Source organism: Brienomyrus brachyistius, chromosome 3 (genome assembly GCF_023856365.1).
Source record: "Brienomyrus brachyistius isolate T26 chromosome 3, BBRACH_0.4, whole genome shotgun sequence".
Lineage (NCBI taxonomy): Eukaryota > Metazoa > Chordata > Actinopteri > Osteoglossiformes > Mormyridae > Brienomyrus > Brienomyrus brachyistius.
Window position 1 is genome coordinate 18,397,992 of NC_064535.1, and position 13,137 is coordinate 18,411,128.

General features: G+C 48.0%; 1 protein-coding gene across 5 annotated transcripts in view; it reads right to left on the reverse strand.

Annotated features, from left to right (window-relative positions):
* gbf1 (golgi brefeldin A resistant guanine nucleotide exchange factor 1) overlaps positions 1–13,137 on the reverse strand; it is a 59,105-nt gene that overhangs the window by 5,026 nt on the left and 40,942 nt on the right. For 2 of the 5 annotated variants that reach the window (XM_049008754.1, XM_049008752.1), the window contains exons 8-33: positions 13,076–13,130; positions 11,859–11,894; positions 10,911–11,055; positions 10,597–10,808; positions 10,234–10,402; positions 9,799–10,010; positions 9,480–9,578; positions 8,981–9,175; positions 8,437–8,629; positions 8,117–8,248; positions 7,918–8,006; positions 7,643–7,845; positions 7,427–7,550; positions 7,201–7,326; positions 5,952–6,034; positions 5,558–5,794; positions 5,099–5,192; positions 4,618–4,794; positions 4,236–4,300; positions 4,001–4,124; positions 3,822–3,893; positions 3,644–3,738; positions 3,359–3,512; positions 1,126–1,348; positions 824–981; positions 51–297 (exon numbers count right to left, since the gene is read on the reverse strand). In XM_049008754.1, coding sequence (XP_048864711.1) covers positions 51–297; positions 824–981; positions 1,126–1,348; positions 3,359–3,512; positions 3,644–3,738; positions 3,822–3,893; positions 4,001–4,124; positions 4,236–4,300; positions 4,618–4,794; positions 5,099–5,192; positions 5,558–5,794; positions 5,952–6,034; positions 7,201–7,326; positions 7,427–7,550; positions 7,643–7,845; positions 7,918–8,006; positions 8,117–8,248; positions 8,437–8,629; positions 8,981–9,175; positions 9,480–9,578; positions 9,799–10,010; positions 10,234–10,402; positions 10,597–10,808; positions 10,911–11,055; positions 11,859–11,894; positions 13,076–13,130 — 3,719 coding nt within the window. Of the gene's footprint in view, positions 1–50; positions 298–823; positions 982–1,125; positions 1,349–3,358; positions 3,513–3,643; positions 3,739–3,821; positions 3,894–4,000; positions 4,125–4,235; positions 4,301–4,617; positions 4,795–5,098; positions 5,193–5,557; positions 5,795–5,951; positions 6,035–7,200; positions 7,327–7,426; positions 7,551–7,642; positions 7,846–7,917; positions 8,007–8,116; positions 8,249–8,436; positions 8,630–8,980; positions 9,176–9,479; positions 9,579–9,798; positions 10,011–10,233; positions 10,403–10,596; positions 10,809–10,910; positions 11,056–11,858; positions 11,895–12,604; positions 12,692–13,075; positions 13,131–13,137 lie in introns of all 5 variants that reach the window. The other 3 variants (XM_049008757.1, XM_049008755.1, XM_049008756.1) reach the window with 2 other exon arrangements.

Consider the following 13,137-nt stretch of genomic DNA (forward strand, 5'->3'; position numbering starts at 1 on the left):
AGCCCAAAAGGCTCAAAAATCCATTGACGCAAAGCCGACATTGTGAATACCTCCATTGAGGCTGGCCTCCACAAACACGCGTATGGTCCTGACGCACAGCTCAAAATTCTCTGGGGTGACGTGGGCGGCATCGCGAACGATGAAGGAGAGAGACTCCACACACTTTATCAGGGACTTCGTGTCATGTAGGCCCATGTCCTGGCCTAGAGTCAGGCTGTACTGGTTAACAAGGGGTGGGGTAGGTGGCTTGGTGCTGGGGGCCACAGACTTGGCAGCATCCAGGTCATCTTTTCCAACCTGAATAGAAATACAGGCAAAATAAAAAGCGAACGTATAACTTGAAAAAATACGAGATTTTACGCATATTTAGCTCACAATGTTTTTTTACATGCCTGTAACATTGGAACTGTTATGCATTTCATTTGCATATACAGGCCAACCCTTCTGCATCACAACTTTCCCCACTGCGGATTCATATATCCATATATCATGGGTCAACATAAGAAATTATGTGGGAATTGTTCTGTGAGTTTTGCAAATGCCATAGACGAGAGAGAAAAAGTTTAGTAACTCATAATTGCACAAAATATATGTACAGTGTTGGTCTGAAGGGTGGCCTCTAAAGTGATCTGACAGTGATCCTTGTATATGGAGTTTCTTCGTTTCACTTGGCAAAGGGACCAGATCTGTTTTTTTTCCAGATCACGGGGACCTGTGCCCCAAACCCCCATAATGTGGAAGGATTGACTATATTTTTAGTTATCCTACACAACCCATTTAAAACATGTAGACTTTAAAAGGATATTCATATGGGCATACTCACCACCAACCAGCCGCTATTGGCCACGTCCACGTCTGTGATGGAGCGCGGCATCCTGGACTTGCCATGCTCCGTATAGACCTCAGAGTCGGAGGTGTAGCCCCGGTCCAGGCTAACCTCGCTGGGGTGGTAGGATGACAACTCACTGTCCGACTGGGCACCTGGAACACCAGCAGGAGAGGGTGAATCGTGAAAGTCAGCTGAGAAAAACATTCTTCTTTGGCATAAGAAATGTCACTCACGTATTCGTTCATTAGTAACAGGATTATAACTGGATATTAAAACATGAGAAAACTTAGTAGTACCTGTGTCGCTGTCAGGTCCAGAGGTGAGCTGGAGAGAGGCTGGGGGCTTCACACCAGCCCCAATGCACTCCAGAAGAGAGAAGAGCGTGAACCAGTCATCACTGCAATGGATGTTGGCAGCGTTGGTCTTCAGCAATTCATGCAGCCCGTAGGCAACCTCACGGCTCACGCGGGATAGAACATGGGGCTTCATCATCAGCAAGAGCCGCAGAGAGAGCAGCACCTGTGCATGGGCAAGGCGATAGGTACAGGGTGTCTGCAGAAGTGCTGATGTGAGATGTAAGACTTTTAATGCCACGTCAGGCCAAAGTTATGACCAAAATGTAAGCAGAATGATGCTTTACCAAAATCAATACGCATGCATTTACTCTACGGTGACCACACCCACTGTTCTTTCAAGTTTGTATTAAAAACGGTTTAATAATTGATACGTGAATAATAAATCAAACTTTACAATGGGATGATCAAGGAATGGGTGCCTCAGAGAAATTGTCATACCAAGAACGGACTAAAACATTCAGTTTCACATTCCCCAAAATTACGATAACATAAAGCAGCAGATTTAACAGATTCCTCAATATCTGAATTAACACTATGCCACACATTGCTCCTTTAAAGACAATGCCTTAGACAAATTACCTAGCTAACGTGAGTTCTGACAGCTGCTGCTCAAAAAGTAACTTCTCAAAAAGAAAAATAGTATCGCGTTAACTGTATCAAACGTTATCAAAACTAAGGGATATACTACATAGCAAGATTAGCATGCACCCTTAAAAACTCATTCAATATCCTTTTATCCATAACACACAGAGTGTGGGTATGTGGCTGGGAAGGCAGCGAAATCTAACACTCAACCAAAAAGGTTCCCGACAGAGTGGCTGCTCTGTCCTGAAATCGTACAACTGAAAAGTTTTGAAAACGCAGCATGCATTTTACAGTATAAAACGCTGAATAAACAGACAGTTTATTGGTGATTTCATGTTTGAAGATTCCGCTTTATACTGTATAAAGAAGTGTTATTTTTTTTAATACAAATTAACATTTAAAAATGGACGTCTTCAGGTTTGCCAGCTCTCACACATCTGGCAAGACATTCTTTCAGAAGCTCAGACAAGAAATCTTACGGCAAATACACATATTATTCCATTATGAACCTAAAACTGGCTACATCAAAAGTGCTGGGGTAGTTTGCAAACCATATAGTTCATTTACAAGGTAATATAACTATTAAATACATGTAAATGCATTTGCATGGTTTGTGCAGACTTGAATCGAATTGAAAACCTCACTCCAGACAGCTGACCAAAGCTGGCAACCCAGCGTTTTATTTGAAATGAAAAGTAAAATGCACTGATTCTGACAGCAATAGCTTGTCATTCCGTTTGTGATGTTACTCTGACAAATACAAAAGGAATACGACAAAACATTGTGTCACTTTTTATACCTTTTCGAAATAAGACCGCCCATACCCACTGTAATAGCGATTAAAACAATCGGCTCTTTTGGCAAGAAAATCTCTGGTACCACCTCTGCCCAAAACCTTGGATAGTACAGAACCCGATACATACACTATGCTTTTTCCTATACATACATACCTATGAAAAGTATTAAGGGCAATAAAAGAATAACAATGAAACATTTATAACAAAACAGCATAATAAAAGTTATGTAAATGTGGTGTCTCTAAAAATATTGTGCTGTACTGTACTCACCCTTCTTCACAAGTATTTTTTTAAGTTATTTATTCATGAATGATGAATATATCTTATAACCAAGACAGCTGCTAAGTGACTAATGGGTGGGTAACATATACAGCATGAATACACTGGATGAAGGGATGATGCACATTCTGGGTATGACAGTGCAAGATATCATCATGTTACCCAAAAAGGCGTGCAATTTAAAACTTGTGAATTATTTCTTGATTTTTCCATTTAATATTTTCAGACCCTGGGTAATTGAAACAGTGGAAAGTAACTGAGAATGGTCTCAGAAAATAAAGACCAAGAAAACTTCAATTTAAGACTTAAGTCTTTTCAAGGTCTTAATTGGTTCACCACAAATTTCAAATATTTTAAGACACCCTGTAGGTAGCATTGTCAAATACATATCTTTTCACAGATGAAGCCCCAAATACCATATCTCAAAGTTGCTCTTAATGACAGCATAGTGCATGGTAACAGAGCCATAATGACCAGAAGGCCAAGGACACTGTAAGGCTATGTGGCAGTACCTGGGAGCTGATGTCCTCTCTGCGGAGCAGGCGTATGGCCAGCCTCAGGAGCCCCACCACTGCCCTCTCCACCAGGAAGCAGCTCTCCGTGGCGTGCACGCACAGATGGCAGAGGTGATCACGCACTGCCTGCCACACGCACGACACGCGGTCCCTGTGGAGCAAGGTGCATACCCATGTGAAACAATCATACAACATGTGCCAAGTTCAGAGCCGTCAGTGGTATCTGTCAGCATCCCAGGATGTGCTGCGCCCCGAGATGCTGATGCAGGCATCCCATCATACCTGTTTTCCAGTATGATGCGCAACAGCATCTCCAAGCAGAAAGTGGCATCCTCCTCATCGTAGGTTTCTTCATCCGGAGTCACGGAGATCAAAGCCTGCACAGCACAGATTTACCGGTCAATAAGGCCGCTGGATGCGCTGACTCTACTACACAAAGCGCAGTATGAGAGGCCACTACCTTCATCAGCTCCTGTAGAGATTCCAGCTGGAGAAACTTACTCTCGGTGATCAGCTTCTCAGGGTCACATTGCTGAGTGCCAGACAAAAGAACACAAGCAAATTAAATAAAAACTGCACATCATGCACTGGACGGTACTCTTCTGAGATGCCTGGAACGTGTGTGCTGGGGCCCGGTACCTTGATGCAGTGCATGGCGGCTTGCTTGGCCTCCTGGTTCTCAGTGGAAGGCCCCCTCAGGCCAGATGGCTCTACTCCACTCAGAGTCAGCCAATTGACAAAGCTCAGCACCGCTGACTCACCCCTGAGAACAACCAGGAGCTCTGGTCACATACACGAGGAGGGAAACACTAATCCCACCACACACAGCACAGCCATCTCACACACAACCTGTACAGAATTCCATAGTCAGTACCGGTTTGACGGCGTTTCTTCTCTCTGGAGTGATATTTTTCCACTGGGTTCAACAAAATCTTCAACCTGGAAAAGAAAAATAATATCTGTTTAACGGCATAACCATTTACTGACAGTAGAGGGCAGTCCGACTCCATATATGCAGTATAACAGCAATCTGCGAATGTCAGCTGGGGTGATGCAGACATCTCAAATGAATTCACATCCCATCTATGAACTGTGTTTGCAGAATAAGAACATGTCCCTCTGTGTCTCATACTTCAGACAAGACTGTGCTACTTTAAGATATCATGGCAGTGTCTTTATAAAAGATCAAGACTCATATTAGCTTTAATATAAACTCAGATGCTGAGAGAACACAGAGCTTGGGTCGCAGAGTTCACCTCCACCAAGGCCTTGGGCAGCAACTCGGCCCGGAACAGCTGCAGCATAGAGTCCATGATGTTCTTCCAACCTTCACGCAGGATGTCCCCGTGCCGATGGGCCAGGCTGAACACTGTCCTGGCTGCCACCTGGGCCTTGGGGTTGCTCCCAAACACTGAGGGGAGATTATCTATGGACTGCAGTGGAAGGAGAGGCTATTATCAGTCTGACAGCACAAGCAGGCCTGCAGATCAGTACAACCAAAGAATTAGAAGGCAGGAGCCCATGGCGATGTAATATTGTACAGTAATTTATTTATGTAGTCAAATGAAAAATTCATAGAGGAGAAACATTACTTTCCCAGCTGCTGAGAAGAATGGAAAATACCATTAAAATTTCTGGTGCTCTGACAATGAAAATGACGAGCAAATGAAGCAACGCTTTACTACAATTCTGTCTGTGTCTGTGGCAAACGTTGCTAATACAGTGTTCACGAATCACCTCGCTGCTTAATGTTGTGAACTTGCAGAGTGAGATGATCAGATTATCAAAGACGTCGCTGAATCCATAATGGGCAGATATCATGGCACATTTCCTGCAAAATAAAGCAGCCATTTGCAGCTGTTCCACTGACAGAGCAGCAATAATGTGCACCGTTTTTGCATGGATACACACTTACTTAAAATTCTAGCTCAGTATAGCTGGAAATATGCAAGCTTTAAACACATTTACTGAAAAAATTATCTCTTTCAGTGACCTTGTTCTGCATATAGACCATACATTATAGAACAATGTCATTCATATTCTCTGTAGTCACAAATACATATTGATCTGATTGTACTTCTCAGGTGAGTGTCATCATTCTTCTGACCACCATACACTGTGGTTACTGCAGTGCGGCCAGACACAGTGCTTATTCACAACCCAGTGGTGGTGACAGGGGCAATGTGACCTCCTTACCTGAAGCCAGCGATGGCCTTCTGGATGATGGCATCATCTAGGCTCTTGTCGAAGACATAGGAGAGGGCGGCAATGGTGGGTCCCCAAGTCATGGTGAAGAGGTCGTGATCATAGCTGCCTGGAGGCATGTGCAGGAAGATGCCCTCGGACGTGGCCCCACGATGCAGGAGCACGCTCCACACATAGTTCTCTTTCACCAGGCCGGTTTGCTCGTCAGGCATCACGATTTCCTCATTCCTGTCCGGGTAGAACGGAGTAGGCAGAAATGACACGTCAACACAATGTTCACCCCCACAACAAACAACCACTGTCAAGTGGCTCTGAAGATTAAAGGCTGGATTACAGTGCATTATCCAAGATGGCTACAGGCCCATATGTTCACAAGGTAGCTTACTTGATTGCATTGTAGATGTCTTCCAGCATATCTTGATCGAAGTCCTTAGACCCATTCACCCCTTTAAGGTTTTTCTTAAATTGCTAGGAAAATTAAACAAATTTCAACAGCATGGGGTAAGAAAAGGTACCAAATAAAGAGCGAATGAGCTGTACAGCAGCTGTGACCGAGCTCCTGGGTGCCGCTGTAGGTGCCATGTTGATCATGCAGGAATCCAGTGGAGACCCAACAAATAAACATGGTTTTATCAGCCAAGTGATCAAGTAAGCTGATTAGCTGGCAGCAGGTTTCTTAATGGTGGCTAAAAGGGAAATGTGAGCTCCTCCAAAGAGCAGGATGAGGTGACTGAGAAATAAACATGCTGACGGCTCTGGGATCTGCTCTGCCAGTGTTTTCATACCAGGCCCAAAGAGACATTAACAAGAGACCGGCAGAGACAGAGCAGCTGGGCTGCTGTCCGATTTGCAGTTCCCCGTAAAGCAGGAGCGCATTACACCAGCAACAGGGCTGCTTATCTGCAAGGCACCCGGCAGGCAGCGAAAGGCACACGGCTGCTTTGTGTCGCTTTAATACGAAAAAGTAAGGATTAGATGACGACCTTGGCTGGGACAAAGTATGCCCAGTTAACAAGTCCAGAATGAGAGGAATACTGATGTGGATTCAGATTGCTAAAGCTAGCCACTAAGATACATGATGCTGTAATCACATGAAGGTAAGCCTAGGGTAGTGTCAGAATAAATTGGTATTCTGACTAATTCAACGAGACCTCATTTGGAAGAGGTGGAAAAAAATAAGTAAAAATAAATTTGACACCCGCACACGTCTAGCTGTTAGCAGGCATGCATTTCCACGTAGCTTGGATGTTTCTGTTAGAACTGATAGCTACGTTTGGGCTTTGCAGCCTGCATGTTTGGGTCGGGGGTGTTGGGGATTGGCGATGGCGGTGCACTGTGGGCGCCGCTGCTCTCTGATGCCTGCCCTTAGCGATGTGTTTAGTCTGCAGGCCCTGTCAATCAAGCGGAGCTGGCAGCCCCAGGCCTCCGCTGCTGCTGTCCGTCGGCATGACGAATCAGAACAATGGCTTTGCTGTCCTTGTCTAAACTGCAGCCCACATGGATGCGAAAGGCAGACACTGGCTGGAGTGTGAAGACTGGGATGCCCCCATGACCCACTTAGTCACATCCTCCACCAAGGCAAGCTTCAAAGGGTCTTTTAAATTTTACATGAGCACACGTGAATGTGGCCTCACCTCCACAGTCATGGGGATGTTCTGCTTGCGCACGTTGTGGTTGTGCTGGTCAGTGTTGAGCATAATGACGGCATAGGCCAAGGCGAAGCCCGCGTCGTTCGTCATGAAGGGGGAGCCGTTCACTTTCTGATGGGATAGCAATAGGAATAGTCGCACATTGGACACAGCAGTGAGGAAGGCGGAGCCCCAGGCTACAGATGAGGCGGTTTGCATTTGGCCAACTCACATGCCAGTTGTCAGTGAAGGTTTCGAGGAGCCTCTGGATGACTGGGGCTTCACCCGGCAAGCGGAACGCCTCCAGGTACAGGCGCAGGGCCTCGTCAATCCGAAGGCCTTGGAAAGTGAAGGTGCTGGAATCCAAACCAAGCACAGCATGAGGAACTTGCTGTGATTTTGGAGGGAGAGAGGGGGCTGCGGGACAGGGAGGGAACTTGGTACCTACTTGACAAAGCTGTCCAGGAGTTCCATGTGCTTGCGGTCACTCACAAACTCCCCGATCATTTTCTTGTCGAGCCAGGGGTTCTCTCTCAGCCACTGGGCCACTTCGCCATTGTCCATGGGGCTACTGAGCAGGCCCATCTCCTGCAGGAACTGAATGCCCTTCTTGGGCTTCTGGTTAAACTGCTCTGTGCCTGTGATCAGGAGCTGTTTGAAAAACAAACAAATGGCAGTGGCCTGACAGATATAGACGGGAGACTTAGCGGGGAAGTTCAGTACCTTCTTCTTGTTCTTAATGTCAAGCAGCTCCTGAGAGCCTGGCAAACAGCTGGAGAATCTCTGCGGCTTTTTGGGCAACTTCTTTTCAGCTGGGGGGGGAGAAAAAAGGTTACTATTACACTGTATACATGGAGCCCATTCCTACAGGAAAACTATAAGCAGCAATAAAGGCAGATGGATGAGCGAACACTGGCAATACCCAAGTCGGGTTCCTCCTGGTCCTGCTGGGCCTGTCTCAGCCTGTCACCTATCAGGTGTCCGGCAGAGGTGGGGCACAGAGGGCTCACCTCGGCCTCAGGCCCATTCTTTACATTGGGGAGCCTCTCTGCTTCTGAAACAGCACAGTGAGAGAGACATGAGCACATGGCTGTGCCGATGAATGAGCTCAGTGCTGGGAAATGCGGCAGCCTGCACCTTCTCGTGTTTGCGGAGTCCTTAAAGCAGCCTGAACTCGTCTTTGCTGAGTACACAAAGCAAGGCTACCGTCACCTGATAGTGAGAGGAGCCCGGCCTGCTCACCCGTCACCGTGCGCGTGCCATCACCGACGATGCTCTCCCCTTCGGCCGTCAGGGTCTCCGATTGGTCCTGCTGCGTCGTGTTGTTGAGCACTTTGGCCTGACAGTGGGCTTCTATGCTGTCAATCACGGTCAACAGAGCCTCCAGGGAGAGAAGGTGGGTGGTATACAGCTGCCCAGATACAGGAAAGGCGTTCTGCAGCATGGCGTAACAGAAGTCACCAGGTGGCCATTAGCGGTGTGGTTTTCAGTGCACTAGTCACTGTTTTGACTCTTAACATGCCAGCTTAATAACTGGGTCTACAGCTGAATGGGTGGTCTTTCTCCATATTTCAAAAAGACAGCTGTTTTTCATGACTATGGGTTAATTACTCCTAATTGCATTTACCGCACTGCACTGACTTTCCCAGCCTACATACTCGTTACGCTGATTTGTGAAATGAAGATGTCATTTTCGACTTGAGGTAGTGCTTCTCTCCTAGTGACCCCAGGAAACCCGTTTCTATCAAGACCCACGGCCCAGCTTCCCAAACCTACGACAGCCCACCTTGGATAGCAGCTTGGTGAGGTCCTCAAACAGGTTGGAACAGTAATAGTCACAATCATAGTTGATGTAAAGCTCAGTGACAAAGCTTGGGATCCTCCACAGTTGCACAATGGCCTCCAGAGCCATCTCCTTCATCTCATAGGGCATTTTGGCATTCTCAGAGGTAATGATGTCCATCAGCTTCTTCAGATACATCTACAAAAGAAACACAGCCTGTGAAGGTTGTCCTGCAGATACACCCCAAAAATGTTCACACAAAATGCACCCTGGGAACTGAAAGAGGAGATTCTTCGGTACCACTTTACAATAAGGGTCCCTTTTGCCACTTGTAAATGGTAGCAACTCATTAATAAAAAGGGAAACATGTTATAACTTGTTTAAAATTGTCTATTAATAATTTACAGTGTTACCACCTAATTAATAACCTGCTTATAAAGCATTCATAAACCCTTTATATGGGTAGCCTTATTGTAAAGTGGCACCAATTTTTCAAACTTACTTCCAGTTGGAATTTCAGATGCTCTCGCATACTTTCAAAGAGCAAGAAGCAGACTCGTATGGAGCTGGCATATAAATTTATGCGGTCCATGTTTAGCAGCTGCAAAAGAAAGGAATGATTACCTGCCATGCCTGGTTTCTTCCCTCCATAAGCATATGAACCAGCCCTCACATCACACCGCCTTTTAACAACTTGTAGATATTAATGGGATTTTCCGGTATCGAACCCACCACAATAAGACACATTTACAAAGGTCAGCAGAAATCATGCAGGTGTGACAGCAGGAACAGAACACACTGGAGCACCAGGCACCACGAACCTGGAAGAGGTGCCGGCATAGCTCATCCTTGACCAGGCCCAGCAGAGACTGGTAAGGGGCAATGTAGGCAGCCTCCAGGGCGACGGTCAGCAGCTGCAGACCCATGTGCAGCATGACATCAGAGTTGTGGCGGTCGTGCGGATTGGTCAGCGAGATGAGGAAGCGGAAGAGCTCGCGGAGGCAGGGCAGGCCATAGGGTAGAGGGGCAACACCTGAGAGTATGAGATGTGTACGTCATCTACAAGTGGTTGTTGGGGGATTCGTATTCAGATCCCCTGCACCGTCTACTTCCTGTCTCTGACACCTTTCACTACATCACTCCCAGACAAACCTACAGTGCTGAGCAGTCTCCCTTCCAACCCCTTCCAGGGTACATGAATTCCTGAGCCATGGAAGAGCGCAACGCCTCAGACAGCAAAATGCTTCTCCACTTACCATCCTTCTGGCTGGGCTGTGTGAAGCGCACTCCGCGAGGGTTCACATAGTCCATGTCATGCACAGAGGCACTGTCTGACTGCTCTGCCACTGAGTCCCGGTCCTCCAGAACCTCGGGGATGGATTCCACAGAGGCCGACTGAGCACGCTCCACCTGCTGGCCCTCACACTGCAAGAACAAGGCAGGATCCCCCTCTCAGCAAAAAACACAAAGCCTGACATGCTCGCATATACCTCCCAGCTCCATCTGAACCGCTCAGACGTCATGGCAAGGCTAAACACAGCCCCCCCAGCAAGGCACCCATTCAGTTGTAGCATGAACAGCAGCTAAGTTGAAACAGAAGCAGGCACACTTCACAGTACCTGTGGGTCAGGCCGAGGAAGCTCGGGTGGCCCCATGGTGCCTGGAGTGGTGGCCGTGGAGCTACTCTGCTCCAGGTCCGTCAGGTCCTCGTGGGAGGTGGCCTTGGAGGAAGTGTCCAGGCCGCTGTCGGGGACCGGGCTCGAGATTGAGGAGGCGGCACTGTCGGATGCGGGGAGGGCAGACTGCTGCTCCTCGACGAATGGCATGCCTCCTATACGGACGACCACGGGCAGCAAAAGGACACACTCACTGCTGGTCTCCAGAGCGGCAGCACTGCTCATTGCTTAAACACAAGCGATGCTTTTGTCCTCACCTGAGAGGTTATTGCTGAGCGTGGTGTGCTGGGGAGGTTCACTCTGGCCTGAGGAGTTACGCGCTGTATGGCGGGGGGGCCGCGGAGAACGCTTCTGCTTCTTCCACTTGGATGACTCTGACATTCCCCCCGCACGCATCTTAAGCTGCAACAGAAGGGACAGGCTCTGAGCCAAGCGCCCGTCTGTGCAGCCATAGAGTACGCCAGCTCTAGTAGGAGCCTGAGCTACAGGTGTGGCCACGTATTCCAGCCAAGACACGTGACTGGAGAAGTGCAGGCAAATCCACATGCGACTAGGCAAGGCCAGAGAGTGCTGGATGACACTCGTGCCGGGAGGGGTAGCTAGTCTGCGTCTATTGTATGCCGCTGCAATGATGAATGTCTGACACTTGACTTATTTAATATAAAACTATACATTTGATTTGTGAAAGCCAAGGCATTACATCTGCATCTATGAACATAAAAACACCTAAACAGGTATAAAGCATGTTAAACTCCTGATGGTATTTTAACACACTCACTATCGCCGATTCGAGTGAGGTCATTGACAGCTGTGCGTACAGACCTTGGTTATGCACGTGTTCGAATCAGACGTCCGAGAACCACTTAAACTGGTGTAAAATCAAGGGTGTGGTTTGCTTAGTCTAAATGCGAGGGCACTGGCCTCTATCACACTAATGCCATCTGACAGGCAGCCAGTCCTGATCCTGGAGGGCCACAGTCTAGGAGATGAGCCCTTCCCTCACTGGCCTCTCACACTCCCAGCCTGCAGGTTGACAGCACTGAGCACATGGGACCAACCTGACTTCAGATACTGTAAACAATGAACAAGGGCTTCAAAGGCAGCCAAAGAGCCCTGTTAGTCAGCGGACCTCCAGGATGCAGGAGCTCAACTGCTTGCCCGTGTCCCAGGGATCGCCCATCGGCCCGCTTACGGCTTAACCTTACCTGCACACGTTTGTTTTTCCACAAGATATTGTAAGCCTCGAAAGAGAAGGGCAGGTGCCAGCAATTAGTGAGGGGGGACAGGTCAGCGGTGCACACAGACAAGTTCATGGGGTGGGGGGGGTGCAGCCAGACTGAATACCATGCAGGACCCCTTCCAAGTTCAGGCGGGGGGGACTCCCACACAAACACTCCATAAAGACATTTAGGGGAGGGCACAGGATGCAAATGGGTTGGAATAGTTTCAAGCAAACAGTCCAGGTCCTCAGAAGTGGCTAGAGTCACCGAGTCTGTCAGCATACACATTCAGCTCTTCCCCATGAATGAAATGACAATGGGAAACAGACAAAGACTTCCAAGTCACACAGAATGACAATCCTAACGAAACAGGGAAGCGCGTCTCTCTTTCAGATATTACCTGTGCCCTAGACTGACAGCTACACGTCACCCCAGTGTCACTTAGCCAAGGGGAGACACAGGGATGAATGTGATATAATGAAGGCGCTTAAGCTGAGCACTGACCACAAGGAGATTCTGAGGGGGAAAAAACCCATATGCAAGAATATTTCTGTGAAATGTTTACAGCAAGTCAAGGCATCAGTGGTGAGAAAATGCAGAGCTGGCCAGTCAGCGGTGGTGTGAGACACCCCCCACATGCACTCTATGCCGGAGCAGCCATGCCAGTGTATATTTAAGAATGCATTAAGGGGGGGCTGTCAGCGTGCTGCCGCGACAGCGACCTCGTCCACAGGTACCCTCTCTAAGCCACTCTGACTGCCGTTTATAGGCTGCTCTGCCCAAATAACATCGTGTTTGTCCAGGACACAACTGGGGATCTGTGGGAAACAGGCAAATGTGTCGTTTATAAGGGAAGAGGAAGAGAACACAGGACTGGCACACGGTAAACAGGACATGAGTACATGGCTATAGGCACAAAGGAGGCGGTAGGGCAGATGGGGGTCATGGGTCATGTTGCTGAGCTGGTTGGGGGGCCTGTCAGTGACGGTATCTTTCAGATGCAAATGTTATCATTTCATTACTGTAATTTAACAGAAATAAGCGGAATACTATTGAGAGGGGCGAAAGGTGAGCCGTGCAAGCCGGAGAGCCCCCAGAGGAAGACCTAAGAATGAGGGGTGGGAACAAGGAAGGGACACAAGTACAAAAAGCCCCCAGAGCGGGGCCTGGGGTGACGGCGCTCATGCAGCAGCTTGACTTACCTTTTTCATGTTGGTGCCCACAAAGCCTTTGGCCTCCTCCTTGAACTGGGGCAACCTGAAAC